Raw genomic sequence first — 25,374 nt, 5'->3', positions numbered from 1 at the left:
ATAATAATAAAACAGAAATAAATTATGTGATGTTTACTTTCATAAACCTAAACAGAAATAAATAATAATAATAATAATAATAATTATAAGAATAATAATAATGATAATAATAATTATTATTATTATCATCATATTATTATTATTGTACATTTAAATAATAATATATACATGCCTGCTATTTTGCACTATAAACATATCTCAGAGTGCTGCTCCTAGAGCACTTATAACAAGAAAACAATAGGAGTACAAACTAATTGAACAGTGGAGTAATCTGCGCTAATCTATTTTCTAAAGTGCAAACAGCACTGGATATACACAGATTAACCTCTTTATGGAACACAAAAAGCAATATATTTAAAAATAGAAATAATCATTGGATTTAAGCTAAAAGAAGAGCATTTGCTTTAAGGGAAATAAATATGCTTTATGGGATACAATGAGCAGTGGATTGAAAGAGGAAAATATATGGTATTTATGGGAAAACAGCAATGCTTCATGGGAGATAAATATGTGATTTTGCGATACAAACAAAAAATGGATAGAAAACAAATTGAACTGAAAGAAATGAGCAATGCTTTATGGGAGATAAATATTGCATTAACACTCTGACCGCCAGGGGTTTGAAAAAATAGTATCAGCCACTGCCAGACTTTTTAGCCAATTTTAACACTTTTCCGAAGCTCGTTGAGAGTGCGTATGTGATCAGATTGACATTTTAGCTTTACAATGGTACAAAACACTTTATTCTAATCACAAATCTGTGACTCGTAACAGTAAAATGAAAATGACTCACTTTTGGAGATTTACGCAATTTCGCAGAACGAAGCAGAGATAATCGCGATTTCGTGAAAGTAAATCAATACTGCTCTACGCTAATGTAAACAAAGAAATAGTGAAAAAAATACTTACGGTCCAGACTTGATATAGTGTTCAAATTGTTAGTACATCGGATTCCGTAAAAAAAACCTAAAACACGGATATCTCCGTGTTTGGCGGTCAAGCGTTGCGTTACCAAACACAGAGATCTCCATGTTTGGCGAGCAGAGTGTTAAGGGATGTAGTGCAAAAACCTTTATGACTATGATGAATAATAATAGGTTATAAAAAATTGAGATAAATAGCTATTCTATAAAATAAATGTAAAAAATTATTATTGACATATAAAATAGCACCTGACTGACCTCTTTAATTCGTCCTCGCTGGACGGCAGCCTATTTTGATCAGCATTTTCAAATGGCAACACAGTAGCTGGAGGGGCTGGCCTATGAATGTGAAAAAAGTGGAAAGTTTCGGAATATTTAAATAACAACAAACAAATACAATTTTCAAATAATGGGGTTTTTATATGAATATGGACATATAGACAGAATATACAGGTATTTTCGACAACCATACAACAGCAATACATCATGTTGAATGTTATCCACAATGTTTCCAGTCATGTTGCATGTTGTCCATAATTTTTGTCATTTATGGTTCATGCTGTCAATAATGTTTCTATTTATGCTGCATGTTGTCCATATTATATCCATTTGTGTTGCATGTTGTCTATGTTTTCATTTACATTGCATGTTGTTCATAATGCATCCATTCATGTTACATGTTTTTCATGTTTCCATTCATGTTGCATTTATCCTTAATATTTCCATTATGTATGTTTATTATATATGCATTAATAATGCATATCGTCCATAATATTTGTTGCATTTTGATTCATGTTGCATTTTGTTCATGTTTCCATTCATGTTCATTGCGTTGACACTGCAAAACCGTCATGTCTTACTTTCACTCGACAGGTTGACCTATTGAACCCCGTACTCATTTTTCATTCTCATCAGCATGGATTTTAGTTTGAAAATTCCACATGTGGGAATTATTTTGAATTAATTATATCTGACATTTGAAATTTTGAAATTGTATTAAAGCCCCTTTCACTTAATGTACATGTATAGCTTTGTAGGCCTATAGTATTATAAGATACCAGGAGCAATGAATGGATTATGGAGTAGTATTAACAAATTGTATTAAGACTAGTTCACTTTTTATTAGTATGTTAATTCTATTTTCATGACATTTGAAACTTGCACACCTCTTTTCAATTACACAGAAGCCTGATGCTCAGCAGTAGCACTAATTTTGAAAAAAGTAACCTTTCAATTCTTAATTTACAAAATGAATTAATTCAAAAATTATATATAAAACTGAATATAAATTAATTTAATTAAAATTAATGGTACCTAACTTTCTAATTTCATATTTGCATTAAAGGAGATCCAGTTTGTTAATTTAAATTCATACAACATTCAAATCATGAAAGCTACTTTTATTTTATGTATAGATGCTTTGTACAATATTCAGTTATGTGCACTAGCTTTGTTTGTACCTATTAATGCGTACGCGGTTAACACAACGGTCGAGGTTGCCTTCTCAATCTTTACATCAAAGGTTCAAAATCCTCGCTGCGCAAGTCACTTGTGTCCTAAAGCAGGACACTTTATCTACATTTACCAGGTAAATAAATGGGTAGAGGTATGTGCTGAAAAAGTAAAAAAGACTTGGGAAGAGTGGCACACCCCCCCCCCCTCCAATACCCGCCCACAGCCTTGCACAGTCTGGCCCAAAAATGGTAATGAAAGAGAGATGGGCACACTGGCCTGTGAGTCAAGAGCTTCAGGTGTTAGCTTTAACTTGTAAATAATAGACAATGCTGTATTCCTTAAAAATGTTTTAACTATTATATTATTAATTGTATCCCTGAAATTAAGTGGCCATGAGTATCATCACATGGTGAGTAATGCAGTATAATGTGTTAAGAACGCTCATCAAAGCAGATTTCCTGGAAGTAGCGTCTCCCATCTTAAAAACCCCTGAAAATGTTGTCAGACATTATGGTATCAACGAGTAGCTCCAAAATGTTACAACAGGAACAAAATTCTTAAATTTTAATTTCATAAGTGATCTTTTATAGTGTTGATCTTACTTTAGTTATTTATTTGTAATTTAATCTCATTCCACTGGGAGTACAGTATAGTTACATTTAATTTGATTCTTTCCACCTTATTCCCATTGGTCCATAGATTGTGAATTTTTAATTCTAGATTGCAGGTTTTACAGCTTTTAATTTTCTGTATACTGTATATACAGTCAAACACTGTGCCAGGGTCCTAACTACATTATTCAAAAGAATATTTAAAATTGATTAATTTAAAATAAATGCCTGAATGCCCATTATCCTTGCTCATTGAAACACAATATACACAATGTCAATCTTCTCTGGGGAAGTACTTGAGGTCATGCAAATATATTCAGCATAGACCATACAATATAAACACTATTTAATATGTTCTACTAGGAGGTAAAGAGAAAGAAACAAATTTACACAAAATTCCTTTCTAAATTGGTAAATTGATGGTTGAGGGCGTTGAAATACAACGTATTTGTATCGCAAAAAAAAAAAGGAAAGATCTATATCTATCTATCTGTGTTGAGATTATAACAATGCTTCCAGGGAAAGATTTAGTTTTGTGAACTTCATCCTAAATAATAATGTATGAACTGGACTGGTAACTGTTAACACTTTCAGACCAAGAGTAATAATTATCAAATGAGTAATTACACAATGTGGGAGAGATCAAGAGGATGTTCCGGTTCGTCAGGATAACGAGGCAGATTCGGAGAACGACTCGGGGAAGACTTGAATGGCTTCTTCAATGCTTTGCCCACCTTCTTGGCAGGAGATTTCTGAAAGAGAAAAATAAATACATAGAAAAATATATACACAGTATACTGTAGTTAACCAACTAACCCTAATTTCCATGTGTCAGTACTTTTTTGTTTAGGTAAAGGTAAAGGTCCTAGCAGCCATAAAGAGGTGCTTCATGGTAGATACATGTTCACATCATTCCACAACGACAGGGGCTGAAATGAACCATAACATTGGGGTAACCCACTACTCTTCTGAAAGATGCAATGGGTTCTTTAAAGTGCACACAAGCCAGATGTACTGTATACAGTGGAACTCCATCTTAAGACTTTATCTGAGAAGAGTTGGTTTTACCAACCGAAATATGGGTGAGGAGCGGCTGGAACCAGAGCCGATGTTATGGCTGTAGCTAGCGGTGCCCCTGCCTTAGCGCTCGGCCACTCGACTCGCCCTTTACTGTTATTGTTTATTGTTTGGCCTATTATGGAGGGAGGTCCCCCCTTTACAATGGGGGAGGGACACTATGTGCTATAGTAAAATCTGTTTTAGAGCTTCAAGTACATATTCTAGTACGAGTGTCAGTGCATATTCTACATAACAGATAAATGTCCTTAGTTTTACCTCCTGTTTATGTATCACATAATCCTCACATTAAGTGAAATTAACGGCCAATTAAAATCATGCAACCTATCATATGGGTAGCATAAAGTTTAGTTATTATTAGAAATAGCGAAAAAGAAAAACTTTATTAAAGGCAATATTAATAAAATAAGGAACGAAGCAGATCTGATATGAGACCTCCTTTAGATTTAGATACATGAAGTAGCTTAAGAGAATCTGCTTAATCTTGAGTGTCTAAATTATGAAAATATAAAGACATTAAGGATGCAATTATGTGAATCAGTTAGATTAAGCGTGTCAAATTGAAACCCCATGTAGACAACTCAATTAATATGGATTGTTTTCGTAATCGCCTCAAGTCTTGTGCAGATACGATTTTTCTATAACTTGCTACTTGGGTCACGCTAGCTATACGGTAGCTGATATTGTGATAAGTGCTATGTAAAAATTTGCTAGAATGGTGCATGGTATACATTTTGATTTTGCAAATTGATATTATAAAAAAAAATGTTGGCACTTACAGTATGCCCCATAAATTAAGTCAGTAGATTTACTCAAGGTTACAGAATAGGACACATTAATATAAATATATAATGTACTTCGCTATATCTTTATTATTTATTGGCAAGGCCTGTATGAGGAGTTCTGCAAGTGATGATAATATGTATATATGGATAGGCTAATGGGTCTACAGACACACAATTGCCTGTGTAATCACTACCATACTATAGTATGGGGAAATACAGTTTCCATAAACATACACATCACTAAACAACATCAAACAAGTGTGGAAATTACACAACAGAGATCACATTTAAGGGGCTACTGAATAGGGGAATATAAACTCTTCATAATTAACAGTCTTTAATTTTTTTTAATTTAATTTCCTCCAATATTGTTAAAGATAGGTAGCTGTTTCCCAGCAAAAGATGGTTAAATATTACCATGAGAAATAAATCACTATTAAAGTAACTCTACAAACACTGTGAAAAAAATAGGAAATAATATCAATGATAAAGGATAAAACAGCTTCGATTTACATTTTAAGATGATAAAAGAGGAATATACTGGAGTCAAAAACCTAAATGGGGCAAGGGCTTTTACCTCTACTACAAAATTACTTGAATAGGGACTATGCACTTTCTTCTCCCAAATGTTACTTGTAACACTGTTACTTTACTAAAGCTGAAAGCCATCCTGATGAAAACTTTATGAACAGCATGCCTCCCAGGGTAAAGGGGATGCTTATGGCTAAAATGATCTACCTTTTGGTGGTGGATTGGAGCTAAAATGTTCAAAATTCTGTAAAGTACATTACTACAAGCAATCTCAATGCAAAGGCAGGTTGTTCACTTGTTTTGCCTGAAACCAGAAAAATTCTATGATACTTTGCCCTCATCTGACCTAATAAATCCTGGAGCAAGTACTATTTAAAATGGACATCACTGGCATACTCCTATACATCGCCTTGAAGATATCAATACCGACTACTTATTCTAATAACATTGTAATTTGACACCTCATTACCATATCATCTATATCCTCAATTTCTAGCAATAGATCTTCAATCTGAAAACACGTTTAATTACTATTTAAATGAAGGCAAACAATTGATACGGATCCAACAACAACACTGAGAACACTTCATGATCAGAGACACGGAACTTAATTATTGCAAATGATTCCACCATACAGAAATAATAGACATGTTGTGTGGTGTTGATGTACCATTTAAAAAGACAACATCATATCAGATACCATCTTTAAAGAAATTCAGTACCGAATATGCCATCTTTTAATAGATTATTCCATAAATAACACATAACATTTAAACTGATTTTTTTCAAGATCTCTCCTATTTCATTTCAGAATAACAATCATAAAATTATTTACTGATATATATCAAACCTGTATAGTTTTGGTCACATTTTGGGACTATTTACTACAAAGTCGTTATACTTGCCAGTGAATTTAAGATTTTGTGCAAAAAATATAGAAACAGAACTACTACAGTTTCATAGATATATTACAGGACAGAACTTATGTCCTGTCAATATACAGACGTCTGTATTCTTAAAGATATATTACAGTCTATTGAACTAAAAAAACTTCCACAATTTGACAGATCTATTTCTAGATGGAACTGCACTGTTAATATACAGATGTGTGTATTCTTAGAGATATATTACTATCTGTGATGAATAAAAATCCTTATTTTTACAATTTTATAGATCTATCATTTATACATTTGGTATGCTGCTTCTCAAAGTCCAACCTTGATGTCAAAGTTTGAACCATCGTCCAGAATCAGATGTCATCTTTCATCAAAACCTTTAGATGAATATTCGTAAAAACTAAAAATCATACAGATATACAAGGAAAGTTTATAGCTTGTTCTGTACAAATATATGATAAATCTTAAAGGATTAATCTAAACATGAGAGTTCTGATCAAAAAAATGGAAGACAGAAAATCAGGTATGAAATCAAGTTCAGCAGATTTAAGAATTTTATCTTCAAAGCCATTCTCCTGAACAATTACTAATAAGCAATATAAATAGACAAAAACATTAAAAATTATTAATAATGATATAAATATTTAAATATACATATACATACATATATATATATACATACATATATATATGTATACATGTATACATATATATATACATACATATATACATATATATGTAAATATAAACATATTTTAAATCAACAAAGGTACATATACAGTGTTAAATATTATTGACAACACTAATAATAAAAATAGTAGCAATATTAAATATATTAACCAAAATATTACATAAATCATCCAGAAAAAAGTGTTATTCAAATATTACAAAAAATTTAACAATAATTACCATCTAAGCCTTTGCCTGTTTATAACATCCATCCTATTTTGATGCTAATTCTCAAATGACAAAAATGTTGGGGGACGAAATTATAGTGTCCTCCTGAGAAATGTCAACAGAGTTATGTAGCAAGAAATGGACGTGTTACAAATAGATCTGGCGAGTTACGGACAAACTGCAATTACCTTAGCTTCACTTAAAGCAATTACCCTCAATTAAACATACTCTCTATCAAGTTAATATTCAGGTGACATTAAGTGCTCTGGTCTGTATTATGGTACCAGTACTGCGTGGACGTCGAATGACGACAAAACCCTGCTGCATCCAGACTTAATGAATTTATAGATACAATAACTCCAAGTACATCGCAAAATGAGATGATTAAATAACCATCACCCAGCAAAACCACCATCAAAATCACCATCAAAACCCATCAAAATCACAATCAAAACCACCATCAAAATCACAATCAAAACCACCATCAAAATCACCATCAAAACCCATCAAAATCACAATCAAACACACAATAATCTGTACCAGTTTTTTTTTTATTGCTACAACATTAAAATCAATTTTTAACCTCTGTATTCAACTATTGTATACTTTAAAGATTCCTGTGTATGCCTTGTAATTTATTTTTGAAAAACTACTGTACTATTATTAATATAATTATTGATTTTTATATCTACACTAGGAAATTTCATTCTTAAAGAAAACCAAGATAATACTAAAAATATATATAAAGGATTATGAAAATTTAATAAATCTTTCAATTTCAGAGAAAAAAACCCCAAAATATAGGAAACAATTATGTTAAAAATAAAGGGAAATAAATATAGTACATATAGCACATGAAATGTAAGAAGATGATATTTGAGTATCCACAATTATAATTTCAAGGAAAAAGATACAATTTTTAATTACTGTAATTTTCAATGAATACCAAACACTTAAAGAAAAATTACAAAAATACCAATAAAAAATCTTAATAATCCATCTAAAAATCAAAATCAAATTCTAAAGCCTATATAAAATATATGATGAACTATTTCAGACTGAAGCGGATTGCTATACAATACCTTATCATATGTTGATGAGTCACTATTTCACAGAATAGTTTCCAATACAGGTATTATGTGCTACACAGTAGAAACTTGACTGATACACATATATTCTTAGTGCCTTTTTGAGTTTACAGTATCAGCAGCTATTCTTCACGTCCTAGCTATACGAGAGAAGTTCAACCAATCAGATGCCACGTCTGTATCTTCTCACTGGTTTCTACTAAATTTCCATAGCAACTATTAATTAAGGTACTACTTTCTATCAGCAGTAAAAAGTTGAATTTCTAGGTTAACTCACCCGGCGATGTCATTGGCAATTCTGCACCTAATTATTAAATGTTATTAATTAGAATAATGGGAACTAGGAATTTGATTAAAATCATGTCTAGGCTAAGAGGTCCTGCTGGTGTCCATAAGTGTAAACATGTGTGGAGAGCTAGGGAGTTTGTAGTCCTACTCGAGAGCTCATTTATAATCAATTTTAAATTATGTTACTTTGTTAAGAAGTAACAATAGTACTATTTAAACTGTCCACACTGCCAAGATGTAAATTGGAAATAAAATGTGCGAGTTACGAATATGAATATTTTGCGCGAATATTTATGCTAGCGTTTGTTAATAGCCCAGTCTGGACACCTCGCTAGTTATGCCACGGATTAATGTGCACCCGGCGTGAGATACGCCTGGTGTATATCTCAGGTCTGAACATAGTTTATTGCTTCTCTTTCTACTGCTCTATGTGATGTATCTATCCAATCAAAAACATTATCATCACCATCATTGCTTTAGTTTCATTAATGATTGAGGTCCGAGATGGTCAATTCAAATTAATGACTTGAAAACATTATCTCCTTGATGCATGTGGTTATAATATTAAAAAATAAGGTGATTATTATAGATTGTTTTGAAAAATTATGTTTTAAAGATTGTCAGAGGAGGGTGCAAAAAAAAAATAAAATTTTGTTTTCATTAATATTTAGCACATAGTTTTGCCAAAAACATCCAGATGGAGGAGAAATTTAAAAAAATAAAATTGGATTGGTGAATGTAAACAGTGTAGTATAGTAATGGGATGCTTAAATGCTATTTATATAATTAGGAAAAAATATAGGCTACATTTACCTTGGAGATTTCAAGGCAGTGGCAGGCATAATAAAAATAAAGAAAAACTAAGTTTTTAAAATTTTTTCTGGAAATATCCATTTTTTCGTGGCGGTGGGTGCGCTAATAGGCCAAAAATAAAATTTTTATTTTTATTCAAAATCATTATTATTGGCAAGTGGCAGGTTTGTTAAACAAGGTATAAATAAAGTCTCGCTTAAATAATAATGCCTTCTTCATGCCATTATAATAATGCAGAAAAATATTCAAATTAAATTAAAGATTTCAATTTTTACTCCAAGTATTTCAATACTTGGAGTATGTATTATACTTTCTTATCTGAGATTAATCAGTGGACCTTTCGGTTTTTGTTTTAATTTAGGAGCCAAAAATATATTATTGCTGTTATACCATAGAGGTTAAAGGTTTCTACTTACAAAAAGATGGAGTTTAAATAATTTTTTTTTTTTTTTATTTCCTTCACATCCAACAGCAAGTACACTCGCCACTTACAGGATGAGAATGATGCTCTTTATGAGGCTTAGGGAGTGGAGTTGATTTTAGTCGTGAGAAAAAGTCCTGCTGTGACAGGAATTGAACCCAGGATCCTGGGAAGGGTAAGATAAGTATCTTATCCACTGAGCTATTCAACTCCACTCAACATTACTCATACTACATATTACTTAATCCTGGTATATTTACAAGTCATTGCTGCTGGAAATCTTTCTTTATCGCTTGGGCCAGACTATGCAAGGCTGTGGGGAGTTCGCCACTCCTCCCGCACTGCAGTATGTTTGACCTTCCCAGTATATACAGTACCCATTTATACCTAGGTGGAGAGAGACAAATGTAGATAAAGTGTCTTGCCTAAGGACACAAACCCACAACCTCAAGTTTGAGAGTCCGAGCCATAACCGTTGCCCCAACCGCTTCAACTATCTAGTAATTAGAATTACCATAATGAATACTGAGTGGTAATAACTCAAATCCAATGAAGCTTGTTTTTAAAATCCAAATGATACCACTGGGACATGTCAATTATTTATTAGAATGATTCAAACTACCTGTCATAGATTTTACAGAGTACATTGAAAACCTTAAATTATAATATTTTTCCTGAAGATCGAATAAAAACAGTCAATGTAGAATGTTTATTTTGCTTAAAATGTATTATTACAAATTCATATATTCTATTCAATTCTATACTATCATTTGTTATTAATAATAATATTATTAGTTAATAAATACTATTAATTGAGCTTATTTAAAATTATCAGTTAATAAATACAATTATTTGCTAATAATAATATCACTGTAGTTAATGTTATTAACGTTATTGCTATCATGAGTATTATTATTCATATTATTATTTATAATCTTTTATACCTTCATTATTATTCATTAAGCAAAAGATAGAAGTTTAAAGTCAAAAATAATAGAAAATAGCTGCCTAGAAGACAAAAATTCTGGCCACACCACTATTGTCAAAATGAATAGGCTTACACCGAACGCATTTCTTCACTCTTACTGTTTGGATTAGGATGATGAAGCAGAAGAAATAACAAGTTACTAATAGCCAAAATTCTACTACAAGGGTAAAGATAATGTAGAGGGCGCTATCATGATATTGTCAAATATCACACAACAGTGGTTAAATCTCTATGCAACATACAGTAGGACAATGTGTTCCCTAAAATCTGTAATTATCGTCATATTTGTTACCTTATGAAACATATGTGGCAAAGACAAGCCAAACCAGTCACTCGTCGCAAATCCTGTTTTGGAGATAATGGCCAAAACATGCTGGAATGTCAACATTTTGGAAATCTATTTTATTGCACTAAACTAACCTTTATATATCTATACATCATGCTATGCTGTTATTTTCCTCATTTTCAATGTTAAAATAACAATTTTTAACAATTTGGTGATGGTTTCTGCTTAAGAAATGCCTGAAATCGTACACTTTAAAGGCTGATTTCTCAAATATTGTTCTTTAAACAGCTGTATGTTTAAACTCGTGTAACTTCATAACGAAGTGTCGGATTTAAATGATTCTTTCACAATTTTATAGCTCTCATTTTACTGTTTAACCCTGTATTAATAACTAAAAATTGATTTTTCCGACGAGTGACTGGTTTGGCTTGTCTTTGCCACATATCTTATTGACATAATATGCATTTAATGTAAAAATAAATGTGGTGCACAGAAAAAAAATCCCACTATAAGCTTACCCCTAAAAATCTCTGCAATAATCTGTGGTGTACCTAAGGAGATTATAATTGTGTGGCTCAATTGAAATAGAGTTTTTTTTTTAATTGATAAAGAAATCACCATTTTCCTTGATCAAAGCACTAAATGTGATCAAGCAAAAAGGTTTTATTTACATTATATAATAATTTTAAATTTGTATTTTATTTAGGCATGCACAGACTTGTACCAAGGATTGCCAATTGCAATTATATACCACTGTCCTACAAGTAGGTGACAATCCGTTTTACAAGACAAACATACACACACGATGCCTTACACAAACTAAATCTCAATATGAGGTTTAGGGAGTGGATTTTGGTCGTGAGAAAAATCTTGTAACACTGACAGTAATTGAACCCAGGACCCTGGGATTGGAAGGTAAGCATCTTAACCACCAAGCTATTCAACTCCACTCCAAAAAAAAATCAAAAAATATGATTACCATTATCTAGTGCTAGTAAAGATGGCCGACTTAAATAAATCAAGAGTAAAATAGCAACAGCTTATGTGGAATGGCAATGAATATAATAAATCTGTTACTAAAATTTTAAAAAAGATGAAAACAATGTCTCCCTTACCCAAGATGTGTGTTCCTTCATCTGATGGTCCTGGCTGTGACCTGCACACACATTTCCCCTCCAAAAGCAATTCTGACAAAGTTGAAAGTTAGAACATCGTTGGCACTTGTATCGGAAGCCCATCATGGACTCACGGTGGCAGTAATTACATTCCACTGGATGAAATACTGGAGAAGAAAAATAATAATTCTAGCTAGTATATAATACTGTACAGTTGCGCTTTCAAACTGCTGCTGTGTATTACTGCTCTCTATGCTCTCTATGCTGGATTTAAAGAACATTTCTATGTGTACATAAATATAAACCAATAAAGATTAACCACCTATCTCTAACAAATCCCACATCATTTGACAGAATTTATAAGTGCTGTAATTTGATAGTTTTCCCATTATCATGTAATTTGAAAAGTATACTGATGTTTATGTTATGTTTAGGCTCCAAAGTGCTGGAGAACAGAGCAGTGAAAATGATTCTTCTGCCACGCCTTTTTGTTTTCTTTGTTAGTTTTCCTTTGTAGCATTTGGATATTTCATGGTTCTATTTTTTTGTTCATGTACAGTGCATAGAGGCAATTTTATTGTATTTTGCACTATAGACTTACATTAATATTATTATTATTATTATTATTATTATTTTAATAATGAAGCATGTGGAGAGATATTATTATCATTATTACTATTATCACTACTATTTTTGTTGTTATAATCATTTTCTTACCATTTTCTGCAGTTTCCATCTTGTGCATCAATGGTAGCCACATGATGCATTGGGGGGCCTGTTCTCCCATCATCTTATCCAAGAAATCGTTCAATGTAACCTGAAGGAGAGTGAAATGAAATCAGTCCATGCTATGAATCTGATATGCTGTATTTCACCATACATAAATTACAAACTGTTGCCTGACGGTTGAAGTAACTTGCCTTCCAACCTCGATTCATGGGTTCAAATCTCATTAATAGTGGACATATTTTGAATGACTTAGGCTACGTTCCGACTTGGAGATAAGCCAAGCTTATGTTAAGCCCGGCTCAAGTTTAAGCCCAGCTTAACTTTGCCAGACGTTTAGACTAGCTGGATTAGCCAGACGAGGGAACCGGAAGTTAAATTTGCATATTCATGAACTAGAACCAGGAAATGATTTTCAAAACATTGTGCACAAGACGTACATTTTTTTTTTTTTTTTAAATAAAAGAGCTTAGGTTTATGAAAGTAAACATCACATAATTTAATTCTGTTCTATGATTATACAATAATAATCTAAAAATATTTAAAATAAATATATATATATATAAAATATTACAGATGAAACTTACAGGCCCATTAAATATTGACTTTGAGAGGCTTTCGTTGTAGCCGAATGATGGTCCCTCAAAAATAGTTGTAGGTAGAGCAAGTAGGTACTTTAGGTAATCATCAAACTTTGAGTGCACTAACATCCCAGATGCATCAGAAATCTGCTTAAAAATGTCTGAAACAAGTCGTAAAAAAAAAAAAGAATATAATGTAAGAATACATTAAAGTAGTTGGTACTGTCGGCAAGATATTCAATCTCTGTTTCTTTCCACCATGGAATATCAGTTGTCATCTTGCAGGATGTGCAATACACTGCTACGTGACCGCCATATTCCCAAGTGAGCAAGGGGTGTCTGTACACTGTCCTGATTTCTAACAGGAATCAAATGACCCACTAGTAACAACATAGTAAGCATTCAGATAATGTATCTGGATTTTAAAAGCACTATAAATATCCACCATTATTTTTATTATGAATTCGCTGAGCAGCTGTAAAATCGAAAGCAACTTTGCCTCTAAAAGGAATCCACTTTTTCGCAAGGACCAATCACAAAGCACAAATCAGAAGACTAGTCCCAGATTAGAATAATGATAAAGACCCTGGACAAAGAGCAAGGTTGGCATGAATGCAAAATGAGAGAATAAAAAAAAATAAGACAAACGATATGAAAATGGCTCTTACAGAAGCCCCTTTCAGACAGAGCTGCAGTACCGCAATATTGTGGTAAGCACACCGGCATGGGTTTGTCTGAAAGGGTCGATACACCAATATGTCTGCTTACTTTAGGCCACATCGAGCCGTAGTAATATTGTGGCAATATTGCGGTACCGGTTACTAGCTTGCTCTGTCTGAAAGTGTCTACTCGATATTTTGGCAATCTAGCCGGCTTGTGCATTTATGCAAAAACAAATAAGGTTAAAGTTGAAAACAATTGCGCAGTGGTATTTAAACAGCAAATATTACGCCATTCTATAGGACCCCTTCAGACAGAAAAGCGTACGATTACTGCAATATTGCGGTAACAAAGGCGCTGTGTGAAAGGGTATAGACCGGTTAATATGCCAGCATGCTTACTGCACTATTGCGGCAACGTCTATCTGATAGGGACTTTAGATACCTAGTATGATTCTTACAACTTACACCTGAGTTTGTCAGCAAGCTTGCCAGCTGCCAATGTGCTAAGCATCACTTTGACGGAAAAGACAGGAATCTTGCCAGACCCATCTCTGAAATAAGTCAAATAAAAGAAGATGATAATTAATAAGCTGTTACGGTACATTAGGGTTAATCATGGTAGGAAAAATATAGACTAAAACATAAATGCTTTTGAATTACAATATCTGTATATTTAATTGGATTTCAACTGCAAAATAGTCATTGTCAATGGTGATGATGATGATGAAATGACACTGAGTGATGACAATAATGATTTAGCTTCCCATCAAAGGTCATAACCGCTTTCTCATACAAAACAAAAGAGAAACATCATGTAGGTATAATACATATTGGAACATTGCACAACTTCAAAATGACAGATTCCCTTAGCACCTAGGATGTTTTAATCTACACCTGGATTCAACCCTGGACCTCACCAGGGGCTACACCACTGGTCTTAACTGGAAATTCAGACAGCTATTTGCCTCTGACAGATATCCTAAAGTCACCACTCAGACTGAGACATCTACATCAACTAGATGTGTAGTAATATACATGGGTACTGTAAGTGTGGAGTGGGTTGGTGCTGCTAGATAATAATGAGCCTGGAGTGTGAATGTGATTATCAACTTACTTATCGTATGCAGACACTAAGAAGCCTGTTAACAATCTGATTGAGGTATCAACATCGATTGAATGTGTGGTTGGCAGTCGTTTGTTTAGCTGGTAGTAAATGCTGGAGATCATGTTGTCTAAACTGGTACGACTTAACTCTTCCGAGACAGACATCTTGTTCAGACCATTCTCACGAAAAGATTCAATAATATTCCAAAGATCAACCACATTTACTGAGGATAAAAACAGAACAAGTGCATGTTTAGTTACCAAGTGGAAGAGGTCGCACTGTTGTTTGATGACAGGGTCAACCAGCAATAACAATGATTATTTAGCCAACTCTAAAGACCTATTAGTGGGCTACATGCAAATGTAGCCCACTAAATAAAGCTCGATGCACAACAAGTACATGCATCAGCGATCAAAAAAGCATAGTTGCTTTGGGGTTGTTTCTCAATACTGTCCTAGACTGTTTTATAGCAAATTAGGGGTGAGTATCATAAGATGATCTATGTGCTAAAGCTGGCCATAATCGACTAGTTAAGACTACCTGTTTAAGACAAGTTTATTGCAATCTGCCCCAGGAGTACAAATTGGTACCCAGTAGATGTGAATGGCAATGAGGTAGCACAACATTATTGAATGCTCCTCAAGGTGTTTTATCCAAAGACTCGGGTAATAATGCGAAGCACATTTGCATAATTCACTATATAAATCCCTGTCCAAACTATCAAATGTTATTTGAAAAAAAATATGTGACATGCCTAAATATGGTCATGATGACATCACATCATGACCTTAAATAGCCACACTATGACTATATATGGGCATACAACAGTTTTTTTTGTCAAAGAAAATTTGATAATCAGGATAGCGCTTTAGACTGATATTAATAATAAAAATGCATTTTCTAATGATTGCAAATTTCTTATTACTGCATTCAATATGTAATTACTATATATTTCATTCCCAAATTTATATATTGCATTTAATATGTAATTATATAAATTTAAGAATGAAATACTATAACAAATAACTATTTAATTTCCACTTCCAGAGTAATATATTTTGATTCAATATTTCGATCTTTTATTAGATCATCATCAGGAATGAATGAGTAATATAAAACATTAAAAACAACTAGAATATGTTTACAAATGAAATAATAGTATTACTATTCTGCTTCTTTTGTAGAGTGTGCCTCAATGCATTTTTTTTCAATCAACCAATCTGGGCAAATGGAAATGAATAAAAATGACCTTTGACCTATATTTATCCGAATGCACTGCAGTTCACATTTGTGATTATGATGAGATTTATATCTATAGTACATGCTTACAATTACACTGCTTCTGTACAAAGCGTAGCTTGCATCCTGTTCTATATGTTGCAAATTTGATGGCGTCAAAATCTTGGTTTCCTATAGAGAAAGAAACAATAAAAAGGAAATTATTAATTCTACCTCATTTGAAAAATATTACAAACTTGATTGATCTCATTACAGAAGAAATATAGTGCTTTCAGATGTTCAATAAAAAATTTAGGTAACAACTATAATCAGATATATAAAAATAATATTCATCAATGATTAATAAAAACAGGAAGCATTATTAGAACACCATGTTTACTGAAATTTATTTTTGAAAGATTCTTGAAGGAGGTAGGGGGAAAAAAGGGTAAGAAAAATTGTTTTTTTTTTCAATTAGTAAAAGGTTCTGCTAAAAGTACCTGTACATGTAGGTATGAAAAAAAAGGTATCATTGACTTATAAAGTAAAACAGGGTGCCCTTAGTCTAGCTGAAGATGATATTTTTTCATTGTAAAGAATGCACATTGTGATGATTGATAAATGATAATATAATATATTTATGTAACTTTAAGGAAGAAATACAGATTTTGTAATTGTTTCTAGAGAAATTGGAAAATAACCACGAAATGACTCTTGAAGCAAATAAATAATGAATTAAATAACATACTATACTACAGTATATGGATTTGCTTGTTATTAAATAAATTGTGAACGAATGTAAGAAACCTATTACAAATTGTATACCAAAATAGTAACACAAACACACTAAATTTACAATCAAATTCATATTGTAAAGACACATTAATATATTATGAGAGTAAAAATTAATTAATTATCATAATTTATATAATCAACCGATATTAATGACAGAACTGTGAATGGACAGGTCATGACAATTTGACATTTCTTAATGTAAATGCGTGGTAAAGAGGTTGTTAAACTGTGCTGTTCTCTAGATGCCAATTAACAAATGTCATGTATTGTTATCATTGTGGCCTCTATTGTTTTAATTCTCATCAAGAAGCGAGTGATTATTCACAAACAAAGAAGAGAACATTCACCTGAAGAAGTGCACTGTGTGCACGAAAGCTTGTGTACTGTCATAAATAAACTAGTCATAAAAGTACTGAATATCCTGAGTTTTATTTTCTATTAAAGAAGAGAACATACTACAGTAAAATGATACTTAATAAATAAAGCCTCATTTATGTGCCCTATTGTACAGCAAGGAGTAGTAGTGCTATGAAAATTATAAACCAGGACTACTTTAGTTTAACAGTATGCTTCTCATTTCATGCTTATTGTATATCTTTATAGCGTTCCAATCTCTATCATACAATATTAAGTATTTTAATGGTACAATGATCCTGGTTCCAAGAGTGAGGATTTTAACTCAACACTTCAGTTTGAAGGCGGCATCATTTTCATCATCGATCTATTTTATATTTTCATAGTAATTTAAATCATGAAAACTAAGTAATTGGAATAATGATGCTGTGTAAATTTACCTGTAAAACCATTTACACTCGATAACGACACGATAAAAATGCACTCAGTGTTGAAGAATATAACCGATGCGATTATATGTAGTCATGTTGTCATTGTGTCTAGTGTAAATGTAGCTTAAGATAGTATTTTTATAGAATATACTTCATATGCAAATATTTTTGTCTGATTTCCAAACTGTCAGAGGGCCTAAGCCTCCTGTAAGTTGTAAGAGTCTCCCAGATACTAGGACGATGGCCTGCACTCTTGGGAGCAACCAGAAATCTACCAGAAATAAGGCCTAAAAAAAATTGTTTGTTTGCCCTCCAGCACCCACCCCTAGCTCACTGCAAAATAGGGGGAGCGTTTAAAAAAATTTTTTTTTTTTTAGATTTTTTTTGTTCACAAATTTAAGGAAGTTGTCTTTATTTTTCTTCATTTTGCGCATGAAATGTTGTCGAAATTTGGTGTCTGATGTAAGGTATCGCCATTCTAGGCCTAAATTCATTACAAAATATCGATTATTCATAATTTTTATTCAGTCTGATGAATACCCCTTGAAAAATAAATAGTGAGACAGGCTTAATTGCAAGCATTGCGATTTAATATGTTAATTTTGGTAACATGAGAAAAACTAATCTAGAAAGAAAAAAAACTTTTTGCGTTCGTCCCTCCTACAATTTTCAGTTAATGGGCAAACAAACGATTATATTTTTTAGGCCTAACCCATCACCAACAAATCCATGATGCATTTTTTCTTACTGTATTGTCTTCCTAGAGTCAGTACCACATGCAGTAAATTACAATTAGATGGGTTTAAGAAAGTTAATTTAACCAGATCTTCCGGAAATGGTTTCTCCCGACTTGGGACCTCTGAATTGCCATATGAAGGCCTATTAGGATCCTGTAATTGTTTAATATATTTGTTACAGCATTACTCACAAACAGCTGGGTTTACTGTATGGAGGTATTGGTTTGATATGTGCATCTGAATTAAATACTCTGACATGCCAACCTCAGCTCTGTAAATTATGATCCAATTATTGTACTGGAACAAGGATCATTGTTAATTACGGCATTCAAATTCAGAAGATGCATACTGTAAATTCCCATACAGATTCAACTGTTTTCTAATTGTTTTTAATTGTCACTGTTTATGGTAAGCTAAGAAAACATGAACAATAAAATTCCATCTTTAATTTCGTACTTTGTTTAATTGCATACTTAAGAAATTCACAAGCTCTAATCTTTTAATTACATTTTATTTGGATGGAAATCATTTTTATAATAGTTAATGTCTGTAAATTATGGACAACTCTACATGAAATTGAAGTTGATAACTTTTAATTATGCACTGAAATTAGGAACTAATATATCCATGTTTAAACTAGGAAAAGTAATGAAATCTAATATCAAATTCCAAATTTCTGCAATGTAGCTACTTCATACTGTAATCACAAAAGAATATAAATTACAAAAACATCACCATGACGATAAGACGTGGATAAATTTGAAAAGCTTGACCAGTGGCTTTGTGAGTTTGCTGTCCACTGCTCGTAATTATACTCTACATTGAACTAAGTACCCATGCTCAGTTCTGCAATATTCTGACCAAATCCTGATGGTCAAACTGACCAGTCCAAAATATGCGGATGAATCTTGTACTATGCACAGTATATCAAATGCACTGACTAGACCAACATAATGCTAATAAGTAGCACTAACGTACCAATGAGTCTTATTAGTAATGCACTGAACTGTCCTAAATAAAGAATGCACTGACCAGCTATTGACTATCAAATGTCTAAGTACCTGTAGTATTGTATAAAAGATCGTCACACCTAAATCCGAACACTCGCTGTAACTGATGGTTGTCGGTCGACGTAATTCTGTCTAGAAAGCAACACCATGGCGAGCGTGCAACAGATAGTGAAAGATCCACAGAATCTCTAGTCACTGACTTGTCATTACAGTATATTGTATTTTGAGACAGAAAATCAATTTTTATTTAATACAAAATTATTTTATTTATTATTCAAGCAGGACACACTTGAGTTGTATTTTGTAGCATGACACCACTGATTTGTACTATGTAGCATCATATCACTGCCATGACTTATGTGCTTAAATTCTATCCAATTTGATTTTAAAATTAATAATATTGTTCTTGAAAAAGTTTCCGTTCAAAAAGATTTAGGAATATTTGTTGATTCTTCTTTAAATTTTTGTAAACATGTTGATTATGTTGTAGCTAAGAGTAACAGACTCCTTGGATTCATTTGGAGACATTGCAGACATATCGATGATGGTAATGCTTTAATTACGTTCTATAAATCCTTAGTTAGGTCTAATCTTGAGTTTTGTTCTATTATTTTTAATTCAATTTCAACTGCACAGTCTGTTAGGTTGCAACGTATTCAAAATAAATTCCGTAGGTTCTATTTTCGTAAATTTGGTAAAAGTCCTAAGTTGGCTTTACTCGAAGAGAGAAGGAATATTTTTGATCTTATTTTTCTTTACAAATGCATAAATGCCAGTTTTGACGGTGATTTCACTTCTTTTTTTCAAATACTAGTTCCTTTGCAATACAAGATCCCCTAGATTATTTTGGGTTCCACTGGGTAGGGTTAACGTTACAAAAAATGGTTTTATTTGCCGTCTTCCTAAGTTATATAATTCTATCTGTTTCAATACTTCCATAGATATATGTTTTGATAGTCTCAATTGCTTCCGTCAAAAAATTACTACTATTTATACTTCTATTACCAAGTGAATTTCTAATATTTTAAATTATTTTTAGACCTATATTTGAATTTAATGTTATATTTACTTATAAATTTTGTATGTATCAATTTTCATGTATCAATCCTGTTATGGGCGACACTGGTTGCTGTTGGATGTTGAAATAAAAAAAAACAAAAAACAATGGCTTCAATGAATTGTGCTGTAGAACCACAGCTCTATACTAAGTACTAATTGTACATAGCATGGACATTTTAACAGCACACCTCTCTAATTATACTTCATCTCACTTTATATGACATGATACTACTACAATTAGTAATTCAACAAATAATTTAGAGCACGATAAAACAAGCTCAGATCAATCATTCTAATTTCCTAAACTGAAAAAATACAATCACCTAGATCTATATTGGACTATACAAAAATATAACACAAAAAGTACAATTTATTGTTCAGGGTTATAATAATGACACCCGATTAAGGAGGTGCTTCGCCTTGCAATTACTGAGTGAACTGCTAATTTCTATGAATAACATTAATGAGAATGATCAATGCTCACGATAGAGTAGGAGGAGATCATAATGAAGATGGTACAAGTAAGTAGTGCTGGTGATCTAAGATACAATGATATTGGTGTTGCTAATGATGATAATTGTAACAATAATGATGATGATGATGATGATGATGATGAAGTTTTATTTTATTTATAAAAAAAATTGTTTTTTTATTGTATTTTTATATGAGAGTTTATATGTATTTTTGATGTTATATATTTTTTGACCAGGGCATTTTCCCTTAGTTTGGACCTTGAGTCTGTGGAACCTGTCCTTTTGCTTCATTTTTTATCTGTGTCTGATGTTTTTGTGAGGCGCAATAAAATTGAAAAAGAAAGAAAAAAAAAAATGATGATGGTAACAATAATGGTGGTGGTGATGATGATGATGACGATGATGATGATGATGATGATGATGATGATGATGATGATGATGATGATGATGATGATGATGATAGTAACAATAATGGTGGTGATGATGAATTTGGTGCTGGTGATGATGACAAGGATGACAAAACAAAATTAGAATGAACATCAATGAATGAGTATTATGATACACTAAAAAATATTATACAGTATTATGTAACTGATAATATTCAATTTCCAAAATTCTCAACAGAAAAAGTTATAGCTATCACTATTTATTAATAACATTATCATCATATATTATAAAAATTCTGGTACTCACTCATTTCTGCAAGGATATGTTTTGGTCCACTGCTTTTCCGGCTGTTCATGGTGTCGGAGGAGTAGGAACTGCTACCTTCCATACTATTATTCCGATGGATGGATCCTGCGGGAAAACAAAAGTGACATTCTCTCATTTGATACACTATGCGCCAGTACAGTACTTAAATAACAGTATAACATACACTTACTTATACACTACAGTAATTTTTAAAACTAAATATAGAGTGTAGTATAATTCAGTATATTGCTAAAAATGTGTAGTAAGCATAGCAAAGTTAAAGTATGTATGCTACATGAAAATTAACAACCTTGATTCAAGATTCAAAAATGCAATCCATGACTGGACAGAACATGATGCATGACACAAATGTTTCTCATATATTTTGCTAAATATCCTGAATTATAATACTAAATCATTCAAATTTAAAGGATTCAATCCAAACATAATTTTTGTGCTGATACAGTATTATTACACGTTCAGTTAGCATGAAGGTGGGATATTGAGTCTATATTTTTGGTTCATGCTTACAATATAGAAAATACAGAAATTATGGATAGTATGGTCTGAAAAAAAATTGAGTAGATTGATGATATACATACACTGGGTATGTTAAGACACTTAATCTCTTTTGTCTCTCTCCTTCTTGGAGTATGGGTACAAACCTGGTAGGAAGTGAATTATATTGTTTAGGAATCTCTCCAAGGAGAATAGATAACATGCTGCATGTGACTGATTTTATATTCAATGCCCATGTAGAAAATGGCACACTGAAAAAGATCAAGGGTATAGAATAAATCCCAAAAAATTAGAATGTCTAGAATTAATATAATCAATTATAAATATAATATAAAGTCTTTTACATATAATATGGGATCATAGTGCAAATGCAATGTCAAATGGGTTTTTACCTATTCTCACTTATTTAATTTGTATTCAATAAAATTGTACAGTATCTACAGTATACAAGGTTGAAAAACCTTGATTTCAAAAAACACAATTGTAATAATGCAGTGTTCATCAATCACTATTAGCAATGAACAGTAAAAATATAATCCGAATAACTGAAGATTATAATCCATCCAACGAAAAACCTGCGTATCATCCAAAAATGCATTTACTGCAAGACAGAAGGCCTACCTTAATATCAAAATGGACGTCTATATAACATAAAAATTAACTATTCCTCAATCGTAAACTGAAATATTTCACATGCAAAGATTAAACATTTTAAGAAATGCTATGGCTGTTTCAACCACAGTGATCTGGCCTATTTCTTTGTTGTAAACATAAGACTGTCAGCGTGTAATTTAGGTGGATGAGGATTTGCTTATTTCCTATTCATTAGCAAAAGATTAATATGATATTACATCCTTTCTCTTCAGGATGTAGCTATGGTTGCCATGGTGATAGTTAATTAGTTCCATCAAGTCACATGACCATGCATGTGATTAATCAATGGCCCAATGACATTTTGATGTGACACAAAAAAAAGGGAGGGAGAAATTTAAAAAAATGGTGAGTAATCTTACTGAAGCCCTTTACATGATGGCATCCAAAGGCAAAAGAAAATAATTTGAATAGGATCCAAGGATGATAGGTGGGCCTCATATATTGTTGCATGTCACAAACTATCAAAAGCTACGATTTCAAATACTGTACACATGAAGCAACAAGAAACCCCTTTAATCAACTGAATATTTAAGTAAATATCTGGTAGGGGATCAAAATAGGATATTCTATTGGTGACGATATCAATATCTGAGTTGGTCCCTTGGTTGGGGGATGATATCGTAGTAGTGCTAGTACGCTACTGGCTCGAGTACTTGTGTGCTATTGTATGTAGTAGGTCCACTGTGGGATGATGCTATTTAGTGTGGGCTTGTTGGGGAATGGTATCCAATACCACACATGTATGTAAATTGAAACTTAGTACCTAAAGGCAACTCTATTGGAATTTGGCCTCTGTTGCGGAATGGCAACATTGAGTCTTTATGGTGAATTTACTAATTTTTGAAAGAGAAAATTAATCACTATATTTACCGAAATTGTAAGGTATTTTATACTTTAAATCAACAGTTTGATGGATTATACAATCGAACAATTAATCTTTTTTGTATCTTGCAACAACCTGGCATTGCATTTTCATCATGTTCTTCATTTTTAAATACATTTTATTGGAATAAATAACAAAAATAGGTTGGGAACTACATTTTAGCAGAAAAAAAATCTGTATTTTTTAATTTCTGGTTTATGATTTCAACCATTCAAATTGCAATAAGTATGTGCAGTATTAAGATATGTGGCAATTATTTTTGATACAACTGTTGTGGTATATTACAGGCTTGCAACTAGGAGAGGAGGGTTGAACCTGGTTCTCTGAAATCCCCTTTTAAACAAACTCACTCTGAAAAACCAAACCATTCCCTTCATTTACTGCCAACAAATAAGATAAAATTCAAAATGTACATAACAGAATGCTTTAGCTTCAAGACTCCAACAATGACCCCACAAGATTTTTTTTGTTGGACCTTATCAGATACCCTATGTACTCATAGGCCTCTGTCTGAAAGTTAGAGGAAATCCCCATTAAGAAATCCTGATTAGGGGCCTTTCACATCAACATATTAAAGTGCGTATTGTATGTACAGTCAATATAAACTGTGAGTGAATGTGCACTCATGCATAATGCAAGTTCAATGATTATCTCAAAACATAACATAATCAAGAAATGGTGATGACAAACACATTGCTCATGTTAGTTATTCAAATATCCTGAGTCATCAAAAGAAAATTAGATGAATACACACTTTGGAGCCATTTTGTTAGATTTATTATTCTGCCACTTTGTCCTTAACTTTAACAGATGACACAATTTATTCATCTTGCGTTGCGGAATACGTTAATTTCAGGATTTTACGTGCTCGACGTACATTAGTCACAGGTTTGCGCATGCGTATTTCGATTTGTTTACAAAAAGGGGTGGAGTTATCGCGTAAAATTAAGGTTAACGTCGTGCAGCGAAAACTACCTATTAAGACAACCTCCCCTGAATCATTTTACACAGTATTACTGCTAGTTCTGGCAGCCTCTTTGGTTTGCTTTAGTTCTATTATACAACATGCATCTTTCGTTTTAAAGATCATATAGATTAGAATTAAGATAGAAGGGTGTACAGCCTCCAAATACAAGTCCTGGGTCTGCAATTAACCTTATTCTACCAGCTTTAAGTCGCCTGAGTATCCCGGAATTGGGACGGCCTCCCGCACTCCTGAAAGCAAGCAAGAATCTCCCAGAAGGTAACAAATCTTCCGCAAATACATTTGCATATTTTTACTACTTTATATCACTTATTG

General features: G+C 32.5%; 1 protein-coding gene across 7 annotated transcripts in view; it reads right to left on the bottom strand.

Moving 5' to 3' along the window:
- The window catches only part of LOC117118254 (dystrobrevin beta-like), a 64,280-nt gene that overhangs the window by 9,435 nt on the left and 29,471 nt on the right, over positions 1 to 25,374 (bottom strand). For 6 of the 7 annotated variants that reach the window (XM_033262789.1, XM_033262790.1, XM_033262792.1 and 3 more), the window contains exons 2-10: positions 22,019 to 22,123; positions 16,578 to 16,658; positions 15,258 to 15,471; positions 14,609 to 14,694; positions 13,488 to 13,642; positions 12,892 to 12,991; positions 12,175 to 12,341; positions 3,617 to 3,741; positions 1,182 to 1,262 (exon numbers count right to left, since the gene is read on the bottom strand). In XM_033262789.1, coding sequence (XP_033118680.1) covers positions 1,182 to 1,262; positions 3,617 to 3,741; positions 12,175 to 12,341; positions 12,892 to 12,991; positions 13,488 to 13,642; positions 14,609 to 14,694; positions 15,258 to 15,471; positions 16,578 to 16,658; positions 22,019 to 22,123 — 1,114 coding nt within the window. Of the gene's footprint in view, positions 1 to 1,181; positions 1,263 to 3,616; positions 3,742 to 12,174; positions 12,342 to 12,891; positions 12,992 to 13,487; positions 13,643 to 14,608; positions 14,695 to 15,257; positions 15,472 to 16,577; positions 16,659 to 22,018; positions 22,124 to 23,158; positions 23,295 to 25,374 lie in introns of those variants that run through there. The other variant, XM_033262791.1, reaches the window with a different exon arrangement.

The sequence above is a fragment of the Anneissia japonica genome, unplaced genomic scaffold (assembly GCF_011630105.1).
Source record: "Anneissia japonica isolate Jap-2015-1 unplaced genomic scaffold, ASM1163010v1 scaffold288059_len961885_cov194, whole genome shotgun sequence".
Taxonomy (NCBI): domain Eukaryota; kingdom Metazoa; phylum Echinodermata; class Crinoidea; order Comatulida; family Comatulidae; genus Anneissia; species Anneissia japonica.
Note: the sequence above shows the minus strand (reverse complement) of the source record. Positions and strands in the feature narration are given on the sequence as shown.